General features: G+C 42.7%; 1 protein-coding gene across 1 annotated transcript in view; it reads right to left on the minus strand.

The window, feature by feature from the left end:
* kdm5ba (lysine demethylase 5Ba) overlaps positions 1-27,701 on the minus strand; it is a 206,015-nt gene that overhangs the window by 41,411 nt on the left and 136,903 nt on the right. Inside the window, 3 exon segments of the mRNA XM_068056906.1 lie at positions 4,652-4,759; positions 9,243-9,422; positions 19,483-19,621. Of these exon segments, the coding sequence (XP_067913007.1) occupies positions 4,652-4,759; positions 9,243-9,422; positions 19,483-19,621 (427 nt within the window).

Here is a 27,701-nt window from a genome sequence, read left to right on the forward strand (position 1 = left end):
AAATCGATTGGCAAGTAATTATTAGTAACGTCCCTACACCCTATCTTGAACAAAGGTGTCATATTTGCCACTTTCCAATCCTCTGGCACCTCCTCCATACATAGGGAAGATTGCAAGATTATGGCAAACCCTTCCACCATCTCCACCCCCACTTAGAGTCATAGAGTGATACAGCACTGAAACAGGCCCTTCAGCCCACCGCGTCTGCGCCAACCATCAACCACCCATTTATACTAATCCTACATTAATCCCATTTCCCTCTCCCATCACCTTCCCTCAATTCTCCTACCACCTACCTACAACTAAGGGCAATTTACAATGGCCAATTTACCTATCAACCAGCAAGTCTTTGGCATGTGTGAGGAAACCGGAGCACCCGGATAAACCCACGCGGTCACAGGGAGAACTTGCAAACTCCACACAGACAGTACCCAGAACCGAACCCGGGTCGCTGGAGCTGTGAGGCTGCGGTGCTAACCACTGCACCACTGTGCCGCACTTCGATTAGCAACCTGGAATGAAAGCCATCCAGGGCAGGTGACATATCCACTCTAAGCATAGCCAGCCTCTCCAGTACATTCTGCCCATGAATTTTCACCCCATCCATTACCTCTAACATCGCCGCTTCTGCCAATATTTTGTCAGCATCCACTTCATTAGTAAACACTGATATAAAGTACTCATTAATTATTCTAGCTTTGCCCTGCGCCTCGAAGCATGTATCATGTTCTTCTCTTACTACTCCCTTACTATTTATATACCGGCAGAAGATTTCTGGGTTCCCTTTTAGATTAACTCCCATTCTATTCTCTTATTCTCTCTTTGCAAGTCTTATTTTTCTCTTCACTTCCCCTCTCAATTTATTGTATTTGGCCAGCACTCAGGTTTGGGCTAAAAAATGACAAGTAACATTCATATCACACAGCTCCCAATATTTGACCATCCTCAGCAAGAGAAAATCTAACCATCGTCCCTTGATATTACCATCACTGAATCCCCTACCATCAACATCCTGGGGATCACCACTGACCAGAAACCTAACTGGGCTATCCACAAATACTGTGGCTACAAAAGCAAATCAGAGGCTGGGAATTCTATGACAGGTAACTCACCTCCTGATTCCCCAAATCCTTTTCACTATCTACAAGGCACAAGTCAGGAGCGTGATAGAATACTCTCCACTTGCCTGGCTAAGTATAGCTCCAATGACTCTCAAGCAGCCCGCCTGCTTGGCACCCGATCCACCACCGGTTGCAACATGTAATAGCTACAAGACGCACGGCAGCAACTCGCCAAGGCTTCTTGGACAGCACCTTCCAAATCTGTGACCTCTTCCACCTAGAAGAACAAGGGTAGCAGATGCAAAAACAAGAAGTGCTGGAAATACTCAGCAGATCTGGCAGCATCTGTGGAGGAGCAGAGTTAACATTTCAGGTCAGTAACCCATCATCAGAACATGAGTTCAAGGGTCACTGACCTGAAATGTTAACTCTAAATCTCTCTCCAGAGATGCTGCCAGACCTGAGTATTTCCAACATTTCTTGATTTTGTTTTGGATTTCTAGCATCTGCAGTATTTTGCTTTTATATAAGGGCAGCAGATGCATGGGAACACCATCACCTGCAAATTCCCTTCCAAGTCACACACCATCCTGACTTGGAGATATATCGCCATTCCTTTGTCCTCACTGGTCCAAGATCCTGGAACTCTCAACCTAACAGCACTGTGGGTGTACCTACAACATGACTTGCAGCGGTTCAAGGTGGCTCACCACCACCTTCACAAAGGCGAGTAGAATTGGGCAATAAAACCTCGCCTTGCCAGCCACATCCCATGAACAGATAGAACAAAAGCTGCAGAATTTTCCAAACTGCAGCTCCAGTAGAGATCCTGAGCTCCAGAAACACAATATTTAGTGCAAATACAGTGCCCCTGAATATACTGAGAATCCACATTCACCACATATCACACTCTACAGGCATAATGAGGGTCCCTGAATACACTGAGGATCCACAATCATCACACTACACACATAACAAGGGTCCCCCGAAGAAACCACCATCCCTCTCTGTCTAATTTTAAATGTAAATTGCAACTAGTACAAAAACGTTGCAGGAATTAAATTCCATTTGCTCACCTCACCCAACTATCAACAAGAAAAAGAATCCTGTCTAACTGCACCTTAACGTTGAGCTTAGATGCTATATTCTGCTCTCTTCTGGCCTCTCACATGGCACTGGCTTCTTTGCAGCTCAAGGCTGCACTTATGTCTAACAGAATGGCATACAATATACTTTGTGCATGCATACAAAGTCATACTTGTCGCCAATTTATAGAATACAGTACTGAAGATTTTCAGCTATTTATTTTGCTATACTTTTGTTCATCTGCTAATGCTGCTATGCACTGTACAAAAAGGAACAGCAGCGTCATGGTTTTAATTGTACACAGGAAAATATTAATCCAGTTATGTTTAGAACACTGCCATGTACACTTCTAGCTTCACATCCTCCACCACCCAATTCCCTCCCTGCTTCCTTCTCTATTTTTCTCAGTCTCAATTTCTTCAGTTTTCTTGAGCTTCTCATTTGCGTTTGCCTCCTCACTCTCACCCAATTCTCACTGAGACTTGCTCAAAATCCCTGGCTGCCATCCACCTGCGATATTGTGCAATGGCAGTGTGCTACAAGAACATGGTAATCATACCTATCAGGGAAAATGAAAATTATGCATATGCTCAGGCAATTTCACTTCAGAAGTCTTTAGCTAGGGGTACTCGAGATTTAAGTTGCACAATTTTTTTTTAAATATATGGAAGAATTTGCATCACCCTACATGCTATATTTCAAATCTAGAAGAAAAACTAGCAGACATTTTTAGGAAAGTACTGAAAGTGCACATTAGCAAGACAACTGAAATTTATAAATTTTTTAAAAAATCATGAATAGATCCTCCAAACAGTTTTGAGTTTTCTGTTACCCCATGAAGCACATCAATAGATGTAAATAAAACACAAATAAGTCTACTCACAAAAGATATTCTACCACTGCCAATGCCTGCAGTATCTAAACTATATAAAATAAAGCAATGATTCAGATATACAGATATATTGCCAGCCATGCTCTCAAGGATAGGATCTGGGAGCAGGTCTAACTTTACTCACATGTGCAGGCTCTCAGTACGGGTAGACGGCTGTTGCAGTGGGTTAGACACTGGCCTTTTAACTCTGCCACCTGCGCTCAAATTCTGTCCTATCTCTCCTATTTGCTGTTTATGAAATGAATTTGAGTGGTGTCAATCCATCTACAAGTGGGAATGGGCATGCAGCACAAAACTGCCCCTAAGTTTGCACTAATTAGCAATCATCTCAGGATGCTTGACATGGGAAGTGGAAAAATGAAGACACCGGTGAAATCAGTTTGAATTCTCAGCGAGATAGTCATCATGGTCCTTACTTTATGCTGTGAACTAAGGTTTACTAGAAACGGGGTTAAATTTTTTTTAAAGTGGCATTATGAAAAGTGAAGCTTTTAACTCGCTGAATGTCTAGTTTAGTTTACAGGCTAGACTGCAAATGTTATCACATTTACCTATGCTAGTTAGCAAATAAACAATTAAAGCACTTCACCACATTAACAAAATAAATTATATACAGTATCTTTCAAGTTCCCGAGATGCCCTAAAACATTTCACTGTCAACTAATTACTTTTGACGTACAGCCACGGTTTTGTAGGCAAACGTGCAACCAATTCGTACACAAGATCCAACAGGCAGCATCGAGATAAATGACGAGTTAATCTACTTTTTGTTGGGCCTTGGTTTGAAATTTCATCTGAAAGACAGCATCCTCAATAATGAAGCATTCCTTCAGTACCACACTGAATAATCAGCCTAAATTTTATGTTCAAGTCCTGGTGTGAGGCATGAACCTCATGAGCTTCTTTCTCAGAAGGGAGAACTACTACTGGGCCAAGGCTGATACTATAAACAAATTCTAAAACCGGACATCAAACCGATACCTGATTTTTTTGGTCTTACCTTCATTTTTCCTTTTGGACAGCAGCTGTTCATTATTTTTCCATTCACACCTTCTCTGGACATATCTTTTGTTTCTTTCTTGTCCAATTACCACTCCCTTTGACTCTGCACCACCAACACTTTCGTAATTTAATGTCTCCCCATCTTCTGCCCTATCACAGACCTTCCCTTTTGTTCTTTTTCTATCCTCCCCCATTTCACCGGCTTAAAATTTATTACATTCCTAACTTTTCCCAGCTCTGATAGAAGGTTATTGACCTGAAACGTTAACTGTTTCTCCCTCCACAGATGCTGCCTGACCTGCTGAGTATTTCCAGCATTTTCTGTTTTTATTTCAGATTTCCAGCATCTGCAGAATTTTGGTTTTGTGGTACATGATTTTTATTTTTGGGCAAGTTATTCGTGCAGGTACATCTAGCAAGAAACATGAAATTCATGAGTCAATACCACAGACAATTCATCTTGTATAAATACAAGATTTGGAGATATGAAAGACACAACTAACTTCAACTATTCTACTATTTTGAAGCTGCACAAAATTGAAATCATTTCATTTACACGCTGTTTGTACAACATCATCAACTTCATCCACTCTTTAGCCAGATAACTTACACTTTCTAGTTTTGGTACTTTCCCTTTTCCATTCTGCAAACATTCTTTTGATTTCTTAACTTTCCTTTTCAGTCCAGTTGCACAAATGTCTGACCTGGGACACAGCACCTAAAACAACAAAAATCCCCAGTTACCAGCAACACAATAACACAAGCCGATTTCAAGGTTTGTTTCGCAGAACATGACACTGATGTTGAAGGCCCACTAATATTGCATTTAGTTTGGCAACATTGCCAATCCTGACAAGGGTTGTTTTAATTACGTTAAACATATGTTACAGTTCCAAAGATTTAGGTCTGTTGGTTCCCTCAATGGTCTAACAAATTCTGTAAGCAGTCCTGATATTCTATAGTATGGAAGTTTTACAGAAAAGATACACATGCCCCTTGCTTTATTTGTCAGTTAGCATATTGGCTTCTTGTGATGTCTCACATTATTATCTGCTTTGAGAATTACAATACCCTCATGGTGACACAGCAGTTTTCACATTTCCAACCATTTGTTTAGTAACTGCTGTAAACCAAGTCATGAAGCATAGCTTGAGTTTTACTATTTTTAAAAAATTATTTTTGTCCTCATTCCAACAACGTTGTTTTTGAACAATTGCAAGATTCACCATCTTAAACCCTACATACCCAAGTCAAAACAGGAAAGTTTATGTAGATAATAGAGGCAACATAACCTATTAATTTTGTCTCAGCACAGTGGCGCATTGGTTAGCACCGCAGCCTCACAGCTCCAGCGACCCGGGTTCAGTCCTGGGTACTACCTGTGTGGCGTTTGCAAGTTCTCCCTGTGACTGCGTGGGTTTCCGTTGGGTACTCTGGTTTCCTCCCACAGCCAAAGACTTGCAGGTTGATAGGTAAATTGGCCATTGTAAATTGCCCCTAGCGTAGGTAGGTGGTAGGAGATTTGAGGGAAGGTGGGAATATGGTAGGAATATGGGATTAAATGTAGGATTAGGGTTAGTATAAATGGGTGGTTGTTGGTCGGCACAGACTCGGTGGGCCGAAGGGCCTGTTTCAGTGCTGTATCTCTCTATAAAAATTCAAAAGTGCAACAATATTCTGTTTCAAAGCCCTATTTTTAATTTATAAGTCTTTTTTCCCTCTTATCTGGGAGCCTAGAAGCTGCCACTGAACCTAGTTTATTCATTCACCCAAACACATGGTCATGAGGCAGACAAGAGCCCCAAAGAGTTTAGATCTGCTCAAGATTCATTTGCAAATGTGAACTGAAGCACAATTGACGACAATTCGTACGAAGAGAATACCCAGGAGTCGAGAGTGATTTGAAAGACTCCAGCTAGAAAATGACCAGCACAAGTTTAGGAAGAATGAGATTCAGGTGAGGCACAAGGTTGGGAAGGATGAGATTCAGGGCAAGAAGTTGGGCCAAAAGGGATTCAGGCCGGCACAAGCTTGGAAACTGAGATTCAGGTCTGGCATGTGGATTTGGGAAGGATGGGATTAAATCTTTCAATCCTCCATCCATACAGAAGTGGTGCCAGAGGACTGGAGAATTGCAAATGTGACACATACACCATTGTTCAAGAAAGGCTTTAAGGATAAACTCAGAAACCATAGGCTAGCAAGTTTAACCTCGGTGGTGGGCAAGCTTTTAGAAACAATAATCCAGGACAAAATCAACAGTTAGAACATAGAACATTACAGCGCAGTACAGGCCCTTCAGCCCTCGATGTTGCGCGGACCTGTGAAACCATCTGACCTACACTATTCCATTTTCATCCATATGTCTATCCAATGACCACTTAAATGCCCTTAAAGTTGGCGAGTCTACTACTGTTGCAGGCGGGGCGTTCCACGCCCCTACTACTCTCTGAGTAAAGAAACTACCTCTGACATCTGTCCTATATCTATCACCCCTCAACTTAAAGCTATGTCCCCTCGTGTTTGCCATCACCATCCGAGGAAAAAGGCTCTCACTATCCACCCTGTCCAGCCCTCTGATTATCTTATATGTCTCTATTAAGTCACCTCTTCTCCTCCTTCTCTCTAACGAAAACAACCTCAAGTCCCTCAGCCTTTCCTCGTATGACCTTCCCTCCATACCAGGCAACATCCTAGTAAATCTCCTCTGCACCTTTTCCAAAGCTTCCACATCCTTCCTATAATGCGGTGACCAGAACTGCACGCAATACTCCAGGTGCGGCCGCACCAGAGTTCTGTACAGCTGCAGCATGACCTCGTGGCTCCTAAACTCGATCCCCCTACTAATAAAAGCTAACACACCATATGCCTTCTTAACAGCTCTATTAACCTGGGTGGCAACTTTCAGGGATTTATGTACCTGGACAATTCTGGATTATTTAAGTCAGCAGATTTGTTAAAGATAATCATGTTTAACTAACTTGATTGAGGTTTTTGATGAGATAACGGAGAGCATTGATGAGGGCAATGCAGTTGATGTGGTATATATAGATTTCCGAAAGGCGTTTGATAAAGTGCCAAGTAATAGGCTCATCAGCACAACTGAAGACCATGGAATAAAAGGAAGTGGCAACATGGACAAAAAATTGGCTAAAGAGCAGGATACAGAGAGCAGTGGTGAACGGTTGTTTTTCAGACAAGAGGAAGTGAGACAGTGGAGTTCCTCAGGGGTCAATATGAGGACCACTGCTTTTCTTAACATATATCTATGACCAAGATTTGGGTGTACAGGACACAATTTCAAAATTTGCAGATGACGAAACTTGGAAGTATTGTGAACTGTAAGGAAGATAGCGATAGACTTCAAGAGGACATAAGCTGGTGGAATGGGCGGATATGTGGCAGATTAAATTTAACGCAAAGAGGTATGAAGTGATCCACTTTGGTAGGGAGAGAGGAAATATAAAATAAAAGGTACAATTCTAAAGCAGGAATAGAGAGATCAGGGGGTATATGTGCGCAAATTGTTGAAGGCAACGGGGTAGGTTGAAAGCAACTGAAAAAGGATATGGGATCCTGGGCTTAATAAATAGAAGCATAGAGTACAAAAGCAAGGAAGTTATGACAAACCTTTATAAGACACTAGTTCATGGAATATTGTGTCCAATTCAGGGCACTTTAGGAAGGACGTGAAGGCTTTAGAGAGGCTGCAGAAAAGACTAATTAGAATGGGATGAGAGACTTCAGTTACGTGGATTGATTGGAGAAGCTAGAGCTGTTCTCCTTGCAGCTGAGAAGGTTGAGAGACGATCTGATAGATGTATTCAGAATCATGAGGGGTCTAGACAGAATAGATGAGAGAGAAAAGGTTCCCACTGGCGAATAGGTTGAGAACTAGAGGGCACAGATTTAAGAACCAACGATGACATAAAGAAAAACCTTTTTAAGCAGCAAGTGGTTATGATCTGGAATGCATGCCTGAGAGGGTGGAAACAGATTCAATCATAGCTTTCAAAAGGAAATGAGTTAAGTACTTGAAGAAAAACAATTTGCAGGGCAATGGGGAAAGGGCAGGTCAGTGGGACTTGATGGACTGAACTAACAGAGTGCTGGCATGTACTCAGTGGGCTGTATGGCCTCTTTCTATGCTATAACCATTCTATGATTCTGTAAGTTCAGGCACAATGTTGGGTCGGCTGGGATACAGGCGCAAGGTCAGGAAGGACGAATACAGGTCAGGCACGAGTTTGAGAAGGACGAATACAGGTCAGGCACGAGTTTGAGAAGGACGAATACTGGTCAGGCACGAGTTTGAGAAGGACGAATACAGGTCAGGCACGAGTTTGAGAAGGACGAATACAGGTCAGGCACGAGTTTGAGAAGGACGAATACAGGTCAGGCACGAGTTTGAGAAGGACGAATACAGGTCAGGCACGAGTTTGAGAAGGACGAATACAGGTCAGGCACGAGTTTGAGAAGGACGAATACAGGTCAGGCACGAGTTTGAGAAGGACGAATACAGGTCAGGCACGAGTTTGAGAAGGACGAATACAGGTCAGGCACGAGTTTGAGAAGGACGAATACAGGTCAGGCACGAGTTTGAGAAGGACGAATACAGGTCAGGCACGAGTTTGAGAAGGACGAATACAGGTCAGGCACGAGTTTGAGAAGGACGAATACAGGTCAGGCACGAGTTTGAGAAGGACGAATACAGGTCAGGCACGAGTTTGAGAAGGACGAATACAGGTCAGGCACGAGTTTGAGAAGGACGAATACAGGTCAGGCACGAGTTTGAGAAGGACGAATACAGGTCAGGCACGAGTTTGAGAAGGACGAATACAGGTCAGGCACGAGTTTGAGAAGGACGAATACAGGTCAGGCACGAGTTTGAGAAGGACGAATACAGGTCAGGCACGAGTTTGAGAAGGACGAATACAGGTCAGGCACGAGTTTGAGAAGGACGAATACAGGTCAGGCATGAGTATGGGAAGGATGAGATTCAAGTTCGGCATGAATTTGGGATTAAGGATATCAGCATAGAATCATTTTATTCATTGGGTTTTTAGAGAGGGCTTTCTTCAAATGATAGTACAACATCCTAAATAATGACATACTGCTTTTTCAGAATTAATCTGGCACTCAAATGCTTAACACAGGATGCAAATCCAGTCTTCTTTTGTTAGCAGTATCAGTTTTCTTACCTCGTAAAGGGAGCAGCTGGAGTTCTTTTTCAGAAAAGTTTTAGCTGCGCAATCTTTCCAGCTCTCGACATCTGCAAACAGGGATTCAAGTTGAGGAAGTGGATCCAGATGTACTGGGATTGTACGTCCTCGTGACACAAGCTCTACCAATGTTTCCACTGGGGGATGTTGGTCAGAGCTCTAAAAACCAACAGAAAAAAAAAATGTTCACACAGATCTTGAAATGCTTAGAAAGTGGTCAATTGTAATTTTCAGCAACTCTTAAAATCATACTTGTAACACAAATGCACAACTGGGGCAGAGTGCACACATTTATATTTTAGTACTTAATGGTTACTGAAGTATCACTGAAAATACAGACTGCTCTTCTGCAGAATCAAAAAATTACATCGCAGTTAAGGGTCACATGCAAGTTCTCACCGCCATATCTGATGACCCAGTTTTCATTTTGTATTATTAATTTCCTGCGGCATTGCTCATCGTTAGGAGGATTCGCTGTTTTACAACAATGGGGCTGTTCATCTCTTGCAAGCGATAACAAGGAGGACACTGACATAGTGACCGAATATGCCAGTCTATTTTGTATGATATTGTAGAAATTTTACTCTGGGAATTGATTCTATAACTGTCCTTTATTTGGACAAGCAATAAATCAATAGCCTTTTTATTGTTTGTTTTCTTGCGTTTAACTTTTAACACCTCATCATTTATAAAGCTAAGAACACATAGCAAGATAGTATGTGTAATTTAATCAGTTAGAGGTAGACATCTGATATTTGGCAGATGGGGAATGAAGTACGGTTGCTTTTGGTAGTACATGGGAACCGTTCTGAGGTTTGGCAGAAATGAAGTAGGGGTCATGTCATTACATAGTACTGCAGTGTAGCTACTAAAGTTTGGCAGCATGGGGGGTGAGGGTGGGGTATTCTTTGATCAGTCATTACTGTGAAAAGGGAACCTGAAATCTGACACAGTTAGAGATTGAATGTGGGGTTTAACTCAATGTTGGATTCCTGCTGTTGGTCAGCAGTGAAGGGAGAGGAAAGCTCTGGATGAACGGATCCCAGTTCTGGCAGCACTGATTTGCGACTTGAGATCTCTAAACATCAGCATTTTGTGACTGATCTCTGCATGCATGCACGTCTCACTCACATACATGCACGAGAAATTCTAAACACAAATTAATATCAGCAATTAACTAATAAATTCAATTAATAAATAAAAAAATCTGGAATTGGAAGCAAGTCTCAGTAATGGTGCCTTCAAACTATTGATCGTTGCAAAAACCCATTTGGTTCACTACTGTCCTTTAAGGAAAGAAATCTGCCATCCTTACCTGGTCTGGACGGGGGTGGGGGGAAGCGACGCAGGGGAGCAGAGAGGGAGGGGGTGGCGCGGGGGAGGGCGGTGGAGCAGAGAGAGGGGGGGCGCGGGGGTGACACAGGGAAGGGGGAACACATGGGGGTGACACAGGGACGGGGGAGTGACATGGGGGACAGAGGGAGGGGGGCGGCGGCAAGGGGGGGCAGCGGCAGAGGGAGGGGGAAGTGCTCTCTTCTTTAAGTATGAGGAAGGATTTCTTCACTCAGAGGGTGGTGAACCTGCGGAATTCTCTACCACAGAAGGCAATGGAGGCCAAATCATTAAATATATTCAAGAAGGAGATAGATATATTTCTTAATGCCAAAGGGATCAAGGGATATCGGGAGAAAGCGGGAACAGGTACTGAATTAGACGATCAGCCATGATCACTTTTTGAATGGCGGAGCAGGCCCGATGGGCTGAATGACCTACTCCTGCTCCGATTTTCTATGTTTCTATGTTTCTCCATGTGCCTGGAGAACCCACAATTGATACATTCCATTGTCACTTAAAGGTGTTCTTTTTTATAATGGGAAATTCCATTATAAGAGGTTTACAGTTTTCAATGGAACATGAAACCTATATATCAAATTTAATATTGAAAACAGGTATGAACAATATTGAGTAGTTTTTAATATTGATGTCTTTAAGGTTTTCTCTCTACTGCTTAGAAATTTGAAGCCCTGGTTTTCAAATCGAAATTCACATATCAATAGGGTTTTCTTTATCATCCCAGGAACGAGATCACTCGGATTTATTCCCCAAGGAGCCATCAACAAAACTAAAAGTACTGGATACAGAGAGAAGTGACGTGAAGAGTGAAGGACTTTTAAACTTAGCCCCTTTTACAGTGGACAGTAGATCTTTCTAGGCTTGGATTCCAGGATGTTTTACCCCATTCACATAGCTGATATTGTCTTTCAGAAACTAGGGCTGAGGAATGAGGTTTCTAAAGAGTACATGGGGATGGTAGCATAATGGTAATATTACTGGACCAGTAATCCAGAGGCCCAGTCTAATACTCTTGAGGCACGAGTTCAAATCCCACAAGCCTACACATGACTCCAGGCCCACAGCAATAATTGCAAAGCAACACAGAAAACGTAAAGACAGACCACCTGGCATTGACCTAGGCAGCGGGAATAACAAATGCACGCCTGCCCTGCCCTCCTCACGAACGTCTGGGGACTTGTCCCAAAACTGGGAGAGCTGTCCCACAGTCTAGTCAAGCAACAGACTGCCACAGTCATAATCACCGAATCATATCTTACAGCCAATGTCCCACACTTCTCCATCATCATCCCTGGGTATGTCGTATCCCACTGTCAGGACAGATTCACCAGAGGTGGCAGCACAGTAATAAACAGTCGGGGGGAGTGGCCCTGGGAGCCCTCACATGAAGTCTCATGGCAGCAGGTCAAACATCAGCAAGGAAATCTCCTGCTGACTACAACCTATCACCACTCCTCAGCTGATGAATCAGTGCTACTCCATGTTGAACACCACACAGAAGAAGCATTAAGGGTAGCAAAGGCACAGAACGTACTCTGGGTGGGGAACTTCAATGTCCATCACCAAGAGTGGCTCGTAGCATCAATACTGACCGAGCTGGCTGAGACTTGAAGGACATATCTCCAGGCTGGGCCTGCAGCAGGTGGTGAGAGAACAAGAGTGAAAATCCTACATTATCTCACCCTCACCAATCTACCTGTCTCAGATGTATCTGTCCATGTCAGTATTGGCAGAGTGACCACTGCATAGTCTTTGTGGAGTCAAAGTCCCGTCTTCACACTGAGGATTGCCACATCATCATATCACTACCACCGTGTTAAATGGGACAGACTCAGAACAGATCTAGCAGCACATAGCTGGGCATCCATTATGGGACATTATCAGCAGAACTGCATTCAACCACAATCTGTAACCCTTTTGCCTGGCATATCCCTCACTCTATTACTATCAAGCCAAGGGACCAAACCTGGTTAAATAAGTAGAGGACAGCTTGCCAAGTACAGCACCAGACATATCTGAAAATGAGCTGACAACCTGGTGAAGCTACAGCACAGAACTACATTCATGCTAAACAACAGAAGCAGCATGCTAGAGACAGAACTAAGCAATCCCACAACCAATGGATCAGATCAAAGCTCTCCAGTCCTGCCACATCCAGGCATGAATGGTGGTGGACAGTTAAACAATTAATCAGAGAAGAAAGCTCAAAAAAATCCCCATCCTCAATGATGGCGCAGCCCAGCACATCAGTGCAAAGACGAGGCTGAAGCATTTGCAACCATCTTCAGCCAGACGTGCTGAGTGGATGATCCATCTCGGCCTCCTCCTGAGGACCTCAGCATCCCACGTCAGTCTTCAGCTAACTTGATTCACTCCACGTGATAAAGAAATCACTGAAGGCACTGGATACAGCAAAGGTTATGGGCCCTGACAAAATCCTGGCATCCTAGTACTGAAGACTTGTGCTCCAGAACTAGCTGCAGCCTTAGCCAAGCTGTTCCAGTACAGCTACAACAGGCATCAACTTGACAATGTTGAAAATTGCCCAGGTACGTCTTGCCCACATAAAGCAGGACAAATCCAATCCAGCCAATTACCCATGCTACTCTCAATCATAAGCAAAGAGGTGGAAGGTGTCGTTGAGAGTGCTAAAAAGCGGCACTAACTCAGCAATAACTTGCTCACTGACGCTCAGTTTGGGTTCTGCCAGGGCCCCTCAGCTAGAGACCTCATTACAGCTTTGGTCCAAACATGGACCAAAGAGCTGAATTTAAGAGGTGAGGTGAGGTGAGAGTGACTCCCCTTGACATCAAGGCAGCTTTCAACTGAGTGTGGCATCATCACGCCGGAACAAAATTGAAGTCAACGGGAATCAGGGGAAAACTCTCCATTGGTTGGAGTCATACCTAGCACAAAGGAAGATAGCCGTGGTTGTTGGAGGCCAATCATCTCAGCCCCAGGATATCACTGCAGGAGTTCCTCAGGTAGTGTCCGAAGCCCAGCCATCGTCAATTGCTTCATCACTGACCTTCCCTCCAACATAAGTTCAGAAGTGAGGATGTTCGCTGGTAATTGCAGTGTTCAGCACCATTCACAACTCTTCAGATACTAAAGTCTGTGCCTGCATGCAGCAAGACCTACACAACATTCAACTTAGGCTGATAAGTGGCAAGTTACATACATGCCATACAAGTGCAGGCAGTAGCCATCTTTAACAAGAGAGAATCTAACCATCTCCTCTCGACATTCAACGGCATCACCATTGCTGAAATCCACACCATCAACATCCTGGAATTACCTCTGACCAGGTACTTAACTGGATTAGCCATATAAATAATATGGCTACAAGCACAGGTCAGAAGCTGGGAATTCTGCGGCAAGTAACTCACCTCCCGACTCCCCAAATCCTGTTCACCATATACAAGGCACAAGTCAGGAGTGTGATGGAATACTCTCCACTGGATGAGTACAGCTCCAAGAACATGCAAGCAGCATGACACCACCTTAAAACGTTCACTCCCTCCACCACCGGTGCACAGTGGCAGCAGTGTGTACCACCTACAAGATGCACTGCAGCAATTTGTCAAGGCTCCTTCAACAGCACCTTCCAAACCCATAACCTCAACCACCTAGAAGGAAAAGGGCAGCAGACAGATGGAAACACTACCACTTGCTAGTTGCCACCAAGTCACAAACCATCCTGACTTGTTGCCGATCCTTCACTGTCACTGGGTCAAAATCCTGGAACTCCCTCCCTAACAGCACAGTGGGTGTACTTTCACCATATGAACTACAGTGGTTCAAAAGGTTGGCTCACCACCACCTTCTCAAGGGCAATTAGGAATGGGCAATAAATGCTGGCCTTACCAGCAACGCTCACATCCCAAGAATGAAAAAAAAAATCTCTACTTATAAGATACCACTACAAACACTTCAGTGTTGACAGTGGCTCCTACAGAGAAAACTTTGAAAACCACTGACCTGAGGTGTATCCATAATTCAAGTCAAAATCAAAAAGCATCAAACCTTGACTTGCTTTTCTTCTCCCACAGGAGTTATTCCAGTCAGGGAATTGTGTTACGATCTCTGGGCTTTGTAGTATGTTATATTTTTAAAAGCTGATTTTCAATGCAGGGTAAAATGGAATTGGAGGAGAAATATAACCTCACACCAAGTCTGCCCAGAAACAAGCTGGGGTCTTGGTTACCCTGACAACAAGGAACCCAGATCAAAGTCCTTTTTGAAAGCAGAGTGCAAGGTTGTAACACTTGGTGGACAATGGGTTTTGCTCTCCCAGACTCTCGGATTGCAAACAGGGAGCCAAGGGGCTCTGAAAATGCAAATTCAAGTTGCAATCACCAACAGCTGGAAACAAAGGCAGGCTTAGGTGGTTTTGATACGGCCAGACTTATGGACTCTGAATACTGAAAAGGGGCAAACGACTATTGACATCTGTTCTGGATAAATTCAACAGGCTTTCCTAAGTCTGACCGGCTGCAAGGAAGAAAGGTAGATACATAGAGACCAGTAGGAGCTGCATAGTCTCAGAAGAGAGTGAGGGAGAAAAAACAACTGCTCTCACAATACTGTTACAGCAAATGGCTATTAAGACTTGAACCTGATTTGAAAGCTGAGGTTTGCAGACGAGAAAAGATCAACAGGGTCACCAGAGATCGCTTTAATAACACAGGACCAGTCGAATGCGCTTGGAAGAACTCGGAGGAGTCTGGGACTTTTATTTGCAAAGATATTAATTTGATGAGTACACAGTACAACATATAAATATGGTGTGGAGTTTAAGTGTTTTTGAATAGGTTAATGGGAAATACCTTTCTCTGTAAATTAGTGGACATACTGTTTAGTTAATGTTGATTTTTTAGTTTAGTTGTTATAGCCAAAGTCTTAAAACATGAAATCTTCTCATGTACTCCTTTAATCGGCCTGAGGAGTTCATAGCTCGTTTTGAAGTTCATGGTCTCAACTGAGATCATAACAAAAGTCACCACATTCCATTTCCCTTCCTCTTCAGCAGTGTTTATACTGTACAATATAGATCAATTCTCTCCAGAGGTCCTTATACCAGATTAATCCAGAACGAAATTCTCCTTAATGAGCTGTGTTGGCTCAAAACATTACTGCTAATAATCAGTTAACTCTTTGTCCACTTTTCCCACCCAACCTCACTATCATCCACTCCACAGCCAGGTATAGTATGAGCCCGATGCAAGGAACACAAGAACTACGAGGAGTAGACCATATGGCCCATCGAGTCTGCTCCGCCATTCAAAACGATCATGGCTGATCTTCGGATTCAACTCCACTTTCCCATCCGCTCGCCATATCCCTTGATTCCGAGACACCAAAAATCTGTCCATCCCAGCATTAAATGTATTCAACGATGGAACATCCACAACCCTCTGGGGTAGAGAATTCCAAAGATTCACAACTCTTTGAGTGAAGTAATTTCTCCTCATCTCAGTCCTGAATGATCAGCCCCTCCTCCTGACACTGTGCCCCAGTGTTTTAGATAGCCCGACCAGCGGAAATAATGTCTCAGTGTCTACCCTTTCCAGCCCATTTAGAATCTTATGTTTCAATGAGATCATCTCTCATTCTTCTCAACTCCAGAGAATACAGGCCCAATTTACTTAGTCTCTTATCATTAGGACAACTCCCTCATCCCTGGAACCAATCTAGTGAACCTTCGCTGTACCATCGACAAGGCAAGTACATCCTTCCTTAAATATAGAGACCAAAACTGCACACAGTACTCCAGATGTGGTCTCACCAAAATCCTGTACAATTGTAGCAATACTTCCTTATTCCTGTACTCCAATCCCCTTGCAATAAAGGCCAACATGTCATTTGCCTTCCTAATTGCTTGCTGTACCTGCATGTTAACCTTCAACGTTCCTCGCACAAATACACCCAAGTCTCTATGAACATCGACACTTACAAGTTTCAAACTTAAAAAAAAAATTCTGCTTTTCTATTCTTACCACCAAAGTGAATAGCTTTACACTTCCCCACATTATACTCCACCTGCCACCTTGCTGCCCACTCAACCTGTCTATATCTCTTTGCAGCCTCTTTGTGACCTCCTTATAGCTTACATTCCCATCTATCTTTGTATCATCAGCAAACTTGAATACATTACTCTTGGGCTCTACGCCCAAGTCATTTATATATACTGTAAATAGCTGAGGCTCCAGCACAGATCGTTGCAGCCCTGCCTGCCAACTTGAAAATTCAGTTTATCCCTACTCCCTGCTTCCTGTCTGTTAACTAATTGTCCATCTAAGCTAATATATATTACCCCCAACTCCACGAGCCTTTATCTTTCCTATTAACTATTTGTGTGGTGTCTTATTGAATGCCTTTGAAAATCCAAGTATAATACATCTACTGGCTCCCCTTTATCTACCTTTATCTAGTTACATCCTCAAAAAGCTCTTAATAAAATTGTCAAGCACTATTTCCCTTTTGTAAAACCATATTGACTCTGTCTGATCATACTATGATATTCTAAGTGCATTAGTAGTCTCCTTAATAATAGATTCCAGCTCTTTCCTGATGACTAATGTCAGGCTGACTGGCCTGTAGTCCCCCATTTTCTCTCTGCCTCCTTTCTTGAATAGTGGTGTTACATTTGCTAATTTCCAATCCATTGGAATAGTTTGAGAATCCAGGGGATGTTGAAAACGCAACTAGTGCATTCATTCTCTCTGCAGCTACCTCTTTTCGAACTCTAGGACATAGGCCATCAGGTCCTGGGGATTTGTCGGCTTTGAGTCCCTTAAATTTTTCCAATATTTTTTCTCTGCTGATCTTAATTACCTTAAGTTTCTCACTCTTATTAGCCTCTTTCTTGTACTCTTTTTCTGGTATGTAATTTGTGACTTCTACAGTGAAGACAGACACAAAATATTTGTTCAATGTCTCTGCTATTTCCTCAGTCTCCATGATAATTTCTCCTGTCTCTAAGGATCAACTCGCAAAACCTCTTACTATCTGTAGGGCTGGAGAAGGAAGTTGCAGAGACAGGGAGCAGGCGAGGCCATGGAGAGATTTGAAACCAAGATAACTTTAAATTCAAGGCATTGCTGGATCTAGTGCCAATGTGGGTGGGTGAGAAAATGGGTGATGGGTGAACAGGACTTGGTGAGAGTTAGGATACGGGTCGTAAACAATTGGAGACTTAATGAGAGAAATGAAAAACACTTATGAAAAACGTGATAGCTCAGACAATGGTGGGGTGGGTGGGGAGAAGGTAGGGGAAAATGGAAGCATGAGAAATTGGCAAAGGAAAGCACGCTCCAGCAGCACAGGAGTGTGGGACAAGAAAAAAGCAGGTTGACACCAAGGATTTAGGTCACCCTGCCAGCACAATGCTCCAACAGAGGACTCCCACTCAAACCACTTAGAAATCACTGTTAGTGAAATTGGCTGCTCAACGCTTCTAATGCTCCTATTACTTTCCTCTGTCTGCTATTTTACTAGATACATTCATTTAAAATAAATAAATGCCTGCCTGTGTTAAATGAAAGGACAGGGAAGTGCCGCAAGGTGGATACAAAATTGGCTCAGTGGCAGCAAATAAAGGTTAATTGTTGACGGGTGTTTTTGCAACTGGAGGGCTGTTTTCAGCGACGTTCCGCAGGGCTCAGTACTGAGTCCCCTGCTTTTTGTGGTATATATTAAAGATTTGGACTTAATGTGGGGGGCATGATCAAGAAGTTTGCAGATGACAAAGATTGGCCGTGTGGTAGATTGCGAGGAGGGTAGCTGCAGGCTGCAGGTCTGGTCAGATGGACAGAAAAGTGGCAAATGGAATTCAACCCGGAGAAGTGTGAGGTGATGCATTTGGGGAGATCAAACAAGGCAAAGGAATACAAGCTTAATGGGAAAATACTGAGGGACCTTGGAGTGAATGCCCACAGATCCCTGAAGGTAGCAGGACAGGTCGATAAGGTGGTTAAGAAGGCATATGAAATTCTTTCATTTATTAGCCAAGGTATAGAACATAAGAGCAGGGAGGTTATGCTGGAACTGTTTAATTAATTGGTTAGGCCACAACTTGAGTACTGTGTGAAGTTCTGGTCACCTCATTACAGAAAGGATGCAACTGCAATAGGGAGTGTACAAAGTAGATTTACGAGGATGTTGCTGGGACTGGAAAAATGCAGCTATGAGGAAAGATTGGATAGGTTAGGGTCGTTCTCCTGGTCATCAGTTCTGATGACTCTGCAGTTCTGATGAAAGGACACAGACCTGAAACATTAACTCTGTTTCTCTATTCACAGATGCTGCCAAACATCCTGAGTACTTGTAACATTTTCTGTTGTTATTTCAGATTTTCAGCATCTGCTGTATTTTGCTTTGAACATCAGTCTTGAGCTTGGTATGGACTGCATTAAGATAGACTATACCTTTCAGAACAGGAATATGCAGACTAACGGGAAATGAATATTCAAAATTCATGATCTGATTTGTGAAGGCATTAAAATAAAAGGTTTAGTTTACAGCTCAGGATCCAATGAAGCAAAGTAGAGGACTGAGCATGTTAGCATTAGGACTGAATGTGGGCCAAGACTGCAATGGATTATGTTGAATCCAGACATAGCAACTGAAACTGAACATTTCCACATGTTAATAGTTATTGTTGATGCATACTTACAGTGTAAACACCCCCTTTTCATGCTCAACTTCAGCAGCATTGTTACTTTTTGGCTCCATTAACATTCAATAACTAGCTATGGTCTTTGATCTGGCATAAAGATGTATATATACACATTTCTTTTGGTGAAAGATATAACACATCAAGCCCTACTTTCATTTTGATGTACTGATTTATTTTATAAATAACCTGAAAAATCTCCACTTCTTGAAGCCAGATTCTAGCCTTCTGTACAGCCTCCTTCAGAGCAAGGCCACTGGGTAAATAAGCAGGAATAACTCCCCCTTCTTCCAAGGCAGCAGATAGGGTTGTCAAAGAGTCTGGAGGCCTGCAGGAATTAGAGACATCTGTTAAAAGAACCCAAGCAAATTCATGGTCCTTTCTGGTTGTAGCTACTTAACATTTAATGAAATTAGATGTTGCTTCCATTATATACATCACATGGGACCTATAAAGTCCAGGAAGAATGACCACGTCTGAACAATTCCACAAGGAAATGCTTTTAAGTCCTTTATAGCTGATGGAGTTTTTTTTAAAAAAAAACTGTTCTTGCTTTACTTTGGGAGGACATTAATATGGATTTATACTATCAGCATAGTATAAATCCATATTTATACTATCAGCATAGTATAAATGCTGATAATCATGTCCCCTAGTGCATTGCAGCTAATTCGGCTTCGAGAAAGTGTCTTTGTTGCGTTCATGTTTGTCACTCAGTTGTTGCCAACCCTCTTCCCCACAAGCTACTGAAATGGACTGTCACCCAACCTAACATGTTCCCTTCATGTTTTTAACCTCTTTAGTTGCTCCAATTTGGTGCATACATAGCGATTTTCATATACAAATTGAAAAATGGCTCTGTCTGCACTCTACAAAAGCTCTAAAATACAGAATGAGTTTCAAAAACAAGTATTCATAAGATCATTTCAACTTGGCTAGATGATGAGCTGCCACATTTACATATTGGATAAAAAAGAAATCACAGAACACCCAACAAATTTAGCAGCACTGTAATTCTTAATAGTTAAGCCAAGTGGTGAAACAGAGGCAAGAGTGCAAGGTTTTGAACTCTGGGAGTTGGAGTGATAATTAACTAATAGAATTCTACACAGTAGTTGAGATTACAGTGAAAGCCCAGCTCTGCCTACTAATCTCAGCCAGCCCTGATAGGATAACAATTACCAATGAAATACTCCAGCTGAATTGATTAAAAAGTGTAGCATTAGTGTTACTTTCTGCGGAAACAATTACTCATTCAAGTCTCCTCTGAAAACTCCATAGAGTATTGTTTGAACAATATTGTATGATTAGGAAAGAAGTAGTCTCCAAATTAGCACAACTCCTCTTTGCCAATACATAAATATTACTTGATGTATTACCACAACAATCAACCTGAAATCAAAACAGGGAGAAAGGAGCCCTCAACAGGATATAGATCAACTGGGAAAGTGGGCAAGGGAGTGGCAAATGGAATTTAACACAGACAAGTGTGAAGTGATGCATTTTGGGAAGTTAAACCAGTGCAGGACATATACAGTGAATGGCAGGGCCCTGGGGAGTGTTCTTGAGCAGAGAGACCTTTGGGTGCAAGTACATAGTTCCCTGAAAGTGGCAACACAGGTAGACAGGGTGGTGAAGGCGGCGTATGGCATGCTTGTCTTCATCGGCCGAGGCATTGAGTACAAGAGTTGGGACGTCATGTTACAGTTGTACATAATGTTGGTTAGGCCGCATATGGAGTACTGTGTGCAGTTCTGGTCGCCGCACTACAGGAAAGATGTGATTAAGCTGGAGAGGGTGCAGAAAAGATTCACAAGGATGTTGCCTGGTTTGGAGAGCTTGAGTTATAAAGAGAGATTGGATAGGCTGGGTCTGTTTTCCCTGGAGCGAAGGAGGCTGAGAGGGGACATGATAGTGGTATATAAAATTATGAGAGGCATAGATAGGGTAGATAGCCAGAGTCTGTTTCCCATGGTAGGGGTGACTAAAACTCGGGGGCATAGATTTAAGGTGAGAGGGAGGAGGTTTAAAGGGGATCAAAGGGGTAAATTTTTCACACAAAGAATAGTGGGTATCTAGAATGAGCTGCCTGAGGAGGTGGTGGAGGCAGGAACAGTAGCGACATTTAAGAGGCATCTGGACAAGTACTTGAATGAGCAAGGCATAGAGGGATATGGAACTAATGCAGGCAGGTGGGATTAGTATAGATAGGCATTATGGTCAACATGGACTCGGTGGGCCGAAGGGCCTGTTTCTATACTGTACGACTCTAGAACTACAGCAAGACTGGCCTTAAGCTGGCACAGCATAATGAATGGTGAGTAAATATCATTTAATAACAGGTGTACACATTTCCCTTCTGAAAGAAAACTCAGCTTCAAGTCACTAATATAGAATCCTAAGGGCCACCTGCACATGCACTGTGCAATAACGCTCTGGGGCTGGGTTGGGGGGGTGGGGTCGCGCACCTATGACAAAATAATTTCCTACAACAGTGATTACACTTCAAAAGTACTTCATTGGCTGTAATGCATGTTGGGACATCCTGAAGTTGTGAAAGGTGCTATGTAAATAAAGTCCTTTTTTCAAATGTAAGCAGCAAGGGAGGGGCCAGTGCTGACTGTCCATCGAGCATGAATAATACACGGAGGAAGGGCTCAACAATGAGTACAAATATATTGTCCAGAGATCAAAGAATTAAGGAATGCAAGTCTTTTTGGTGGTTTATTGACATTCTTTGCCGGATGTACAGGTGTAAATGAGCAATTGGATGGTTAAGTAATGCTGCATTTGTGTGTGATGAACTATTTTCAGGTAAACCTGGTTTAATGACAGGATATAAACTTTAGAAATGAGGAGCCCAACTACTAACGCAGAGTATGTTGTGCATCTTCAATATCGATGTAGGGATGAGAGGAGAAAATCCCATTATAACTATAGATAACCAACTGAAAAACGGTAGTTAAGAAAAAGGTGACCAGAAAGTGCCGGAAATACTCAGCAGGTCTGGCAGCATCTGTGTAGAGAGAAACAGAGCTGATGTTTCAACTCTGTGACTCTTAATTAAGCAAAGGTAACTGGAAATAAATTTAAGGATTATAAACAGAGATTTAAAAAGGCGAAAGGAAGTGCCTACATTCCAACAGTATTCAAATAGAGAATTTGGAAGCATACTTAGAAGGAAATTCTGTTCTAAGCATATGGGATATAGGACAGATAAATTGCAAAACAAACTGATTTATATTTACAGGACAATTTGAAAGTTGATTCCAGGGGATGGAAAGAAGTGAAAATCTGACGAACTAATAAATAGGATAAGCAAATGAAGATGACAGCAATTAGTACAATGAGAAGGACATGCACAGACATAAACCAACTCTAATTTCAGCACAGGCCTGTTTCTGGACACAAAACACAATAGGTCACTGGCTCTTGTATGCATACTATAGTAGCACAACATAGCAGACACTAATGATCAATTGGCAATTAACATCATTGAGATCAGGATAGAAATATGGAATTTCAAGGTGGTAAACTTCAAAGGGAGGTGCAAGACAATACTAAAAATACTTCAGAAGTATTGGGGCGGCAAAGAGGGCAGCAAGATTAAACAAACCAGATATTGTCCAGTATATAAAGTCAAAAAAATCAGTACCAAAGCAGTAAGAGTGATTGAGGAAATGCAGAACTGAAATAATTAAAGAGAAATGGAAAACTAGTAGAATTGCTTGAACATTTTTAGTAGTGAGGGAAATAAGTTGCTTTACAATCATAGTATAACAAGTAACCTAAAAGGTTTTGAAATCAGTGTGGAAGGACTTGAAACTGCTTTTCTTGATATATGTTAATAACCTAAACTTAGATGTACAAGGCACAGCTTCAAAATTCGAAGATGACACCAAACCTGGAAGTATAGCGAACTGTAATGAGGATAATAGTTTATCTAGAAGTTTAACTGTTAGGACAGTTTGTGTCGGTCTCTCTTTTAGTCAGTGAGGCAGGTAAAGGGACAAGCAGAAAGCAGTGGAGGAGCCTTAGCCTTTGCAATTGTTAAACAGGTTTGAGGTGCTTGCAGCCTAGTGTGCTCGAAAGCGAGGTCTGCAGGGTGAATGAGCAGACTGGCCGTGACACCACGGTGCAGAAAGCTGTTCAAGCGAGGGGGAACAAAAAGGAAAATAATGCTAGTAGAGTGAGGTGAATAGACACTGTTTTCTGCAGCAAAAAACGAGAGTCCAGAAGGCTGACCCGTGTCAGGGTTCGGGACATCTGCTCAGGGCTGGCGCGGAACTTGAAATGGGAAGGGGAGGATTCATGCAGTAAATTAATAAGCAGAGACAAGGCAAGAGAGGAAGGTATTAATATGGGAAATGATAAACAGACTGTGACAGGAAGGGACAGCGAGTACAAGTCTAACAGTAAATCAGCAGATAAGGCTAGGGTTTACAAAAATAATAAAAGGACAAAACTAAAGGCTCTGTACCTGAATGCATGTAGCATTCCAAACAAAACAGATGACTGATAGTTATTTATTTCTATTTGCACTATGATCTGATAGCCATTACAGAGACATGGCTGCAGGATGACATAGATTGGGACCTGAATATTGAACGGTACATGACATTGAGGAATGAGAGGAAGCTAGGAAAAGGTGGAGGGGTGGCTCTGTTAATTAGTGATGGTATTAGCACGATAGAGGGGGCTGACCTAAGTTCAGGAAACCAGGATGTTAAAGCAGTTTGGGTAGAGACGAGAAATGATGAAGGCAATTGTGGGAGCGGTGTACAGGCCCCCTAACAGTAACCACACAGGGTATAAAGGCAGAAATAAAGCGTGCTCATCAGAAAGATATGGCGATAATCATGGGGGATTTTAATCTGCATACAGACTGGAAAAATCAGATAGGGAAAGGTAGCCTAGATGAGGAGCTCATAGAATGTTTTCGGGATAGTTTCTCAGAACAGCACGTTCTGGAGCCAACCTGACAGCAGGCTGTACTAGACCTAGTATTGTGCAACGTGACAGAATTAATGACCTCACAGTGAAGGTGTCCCTAAGCAGCAGCGATCATAATATGATTGAATTTTACATTCAGTAAGAGTGGGTCCAAGACTAGCATCTTAAACTTAAATAAGGGCAATTATGAGGGCAGGAAAGCAGAGCTAGCTAACGTGCACTGGCACATTAGGCTAAGGAATAGGTGAACAGAAATACAGTGGTAGACATTTAAGGGACAATTTCAGAATACACAGGATACATTCCAACGAGAAAGAAAAATTATTGGGATCTGCGGGCTGACAAGTCCCCAGGTCCTGATGGACTTCATCCTAGGGTTTAGTTTTAGTTGCTTTTTTTAAAGTTTTTTTAGTTTTAGAGATACAGCACTGAAACAGGCCCTTCGGCCCACCGAGTCTGTGCCGACCATCAACCACCCATTTATACTAATCCTACACTAATCCCATATTCCTACCACATCCCCACCTGTCCCTATATTTCCCTACCACCTACCTACACCAGGGGCAATTGCTAATGGCCAATTTACCTATCAACCTGCAAATCTTTAGCTTGTGGGAGGAAACCGGAGCACCCGGAGAAAACCCACGCAAACACAGGGAGAACTTGCAAACTCCACACAGGCAGTACCCAGAATTGAACCCGGGTCACTGGAGCTGTGAGGCTGCGGTGCTAACCACCTAGCCGCCCAGGGAAGGTGCCATTAAACTGGAAAATAGCGAATGTAACTCCTTAATTCAAAAAGGGAGGGAGACAGAAAGCAGGAAACTACAGGCCAGTTAGCTTAACATCTGTCATAGGGAAAATGTTCGAAGCTATTATTAAAGACGTTATAGCAGGACACTTAGAAAAATTCAAGGTAATCAGGTAGAGTCAACATGGTTTTGTGAAAGGGAAATTATGTCTAACCAATTTATTGGAATTCTTTGAAGTAACAGGTGCTGTGGATCAAGGGGAACCGGCAGATATTTCTAGCTAGCTTTCTCTCATACTCTAATTTTTCCCTCCTAATCAATCTTTGAGTCATTTTTTGCTGTTTTTTTTACATTTTGGCCAATCTTCTGACCTGCCACCCACCTTTGTGCAATGTTATGCTTTTTTTCAGTTTGGTATTATCTTTAACTTTTTTAGTTAACCATGGATGGTGGGACCCCCTTGGAATTTTTCTTTCTCATTGGGAGTCACTGCTGTTAGGGAATAGCTCTAAATAGCTGTGTAAGTATCTCAGGTAAGAAAAGTTTAAAAGTTTAAAGTTTATTTCAAATAAAGTAAGTAGTGTTTTTTTTGTTAGGGAGTTCTGTAGTAACAAGGACCAGGGAAGAAGGGCCCTAGAGTAACTGATATTATTGGACATTAAGATCTTCCAGAAGGTTTAATTTAAAGGGTTAAGTCATGGCAGGAGAGCTCAAAGCCATGGTGTGCTCCTCGTGCTCCATGTCGGAAGCCGGGAACAATTCCAGTGCCCGGGCCCAGCATATGTGCAGGAAGTGGGTCCAGCTGCAGCTCCTGAAAGCCCGGGTTTCGGAGCTGGAGCGGCAGCTGAGGACATTGTGGAGAATCCACAAGGTGGAGAGTATCGTGGATAGCATGTACAGAGAGGTGGTCACACCACAGACTCAGACCCCACAGGCAGGAGGGGAATGGGTGACCAACAGGCAGAGCAAGAGGTCTAGGCAGGCAGTGCAGGAATCTCCTGCAGCTATTCCCCTGTGAAACAGATATAGTGCTTTGGATATTGTTGGGGGAATGGCCTCTCAGCGGAAAGCAGCAACAGCCCAATTCGTTGCACCACGGTTGGCTCTGCTGCACAGGGGAGGAGTAAAAAATGTGGGAATGCAATAGTTATCGGGGATTCAATTGTAAGGGGAATAGATAGGCATTTCTGTGGCTGCAAAATAGATTCCAGGATGGTATGTTGCCTCCCTGGTGCTAGGGTCAAGGATACAGAGGATACAGGACATTCTGATGGGGGAGGATGAACAGCCAGTGGTCGTGGTACACATTGGTACAAATGACATAGGTAAAAAAAAAAGGGATGAGTTCCTAAAAGCAGAATATAGGGAGCTAGGAAGTAAGTTGAAAAGTAGGACCTCAAAGGTAGTGATCTCAGGATTACTACCAGTACCAGGTGCTACTCAGAGTAGAAATTGCAGGATATATCAGATGAATATGTGACTGAAGAGATGGTGTGCGGCGGAGGGTTTTAGAGTCCTGGGGCATTGGGACCAGTACAAACTGGATGGGTTACACCTGGGCAGGACAGGGACTGATGTCCTAGGGGGAGTATTTGCTAGAGTGGTTGGGGAGGGTTTAAACTAAAATGGCAGGGGGATGGGAACCTTTGAAAGGAGTCAGAGGAGGGGGGGGGAGATCAAAGACAAGATCAAAAGACAGTAAGGGGAATAAGAAAAGTGACAGGCAGAGAAATCAAGGGCCAGAATCAAACAGGGCCACAGTGAAAAATATTGGGAAGAGGACAAGTAATGTTAAAAAGACATGCCTTAAGGCTTTGTGCCTTAACGTGCGGAGCAGTCGCAATAAAGTGGATGAATTAATCGCGCAAATAGATTTAAATGGGTATGATATAGTCAGGATTACGGAGACATTGCTGCAAGGTGACCAGGGATGGGAAATGAACATCCAGGGATATTCAGTATTTAGGAAGGACAGACAAAAAGCAAAAGGCGGTGGCGTTACATTGCTGGTTAAAGAGGAAATTAACGCAATAGTGAGGAAAGATATTAGCTCTGACTATGTGGAATCTGTATGGGTAGAGCTGAGAAACACTAAGGGGCAAAAAACATTAGTGGGGGTTGTATATAGACACCCAAACTGTAGTGGTGATGTTGGGAATGGCATTAAACAGGAAATTAGAGATGCATGCAATAAAGGAGCATCTGTAATTATGGTTGACTTTAATCTGAATATAGATTGGGCAAATCAAATTAGTCACAATACCGTAGAGGAGGAATTCTTGGTGTGTATACGGGATGGTTTTCTGGACCAATACGTTGAGGAACCAACTAGAGAACAGGCCATCCTAGACTGGGTATTGTGTAATGAAAGAGGAATAGTTGACAATCTAGTGTTGCGAGATCCCTTGGGGACGAGCGATCATAATATGATAGAATTATTCATCAAGATGGAGAGTGACGTAGTTGATTCTGAGACAAGGGTCCTGAATCATTGTAAAGGAAACTACGAAGGTATGAGGCGCGAGTTGGCCATGACGGATTGGGAAACGTTACTCAAAGGGATGGCGGTGGACAGGTAATGGCAAACATTTAAAGAGCACATGGATGAACTGCAACAATTGTTTATCCCTGTCTGGCGCAAAAGTAAAATGGGAAAGGTAGCCAAACCATGGCTTACAAGGGAAATTAGAGATAGCATTAGAT

Source organism: Heterodontus francisci, chromosome 25 (assembly GCF_036365525.1).
Source record: "Heterodontus francisci isolate sHetFra1 chromosome 25, sHetFra1.hap1, whole genome shotgun sequence".
Taxonomy (NCBI): Eukaryota; Metazoa; Chordata; class Chondrichthyes; order Heterodontiformes; family Heterodontidae; genus Heterodontus; species Heterodontus francisci.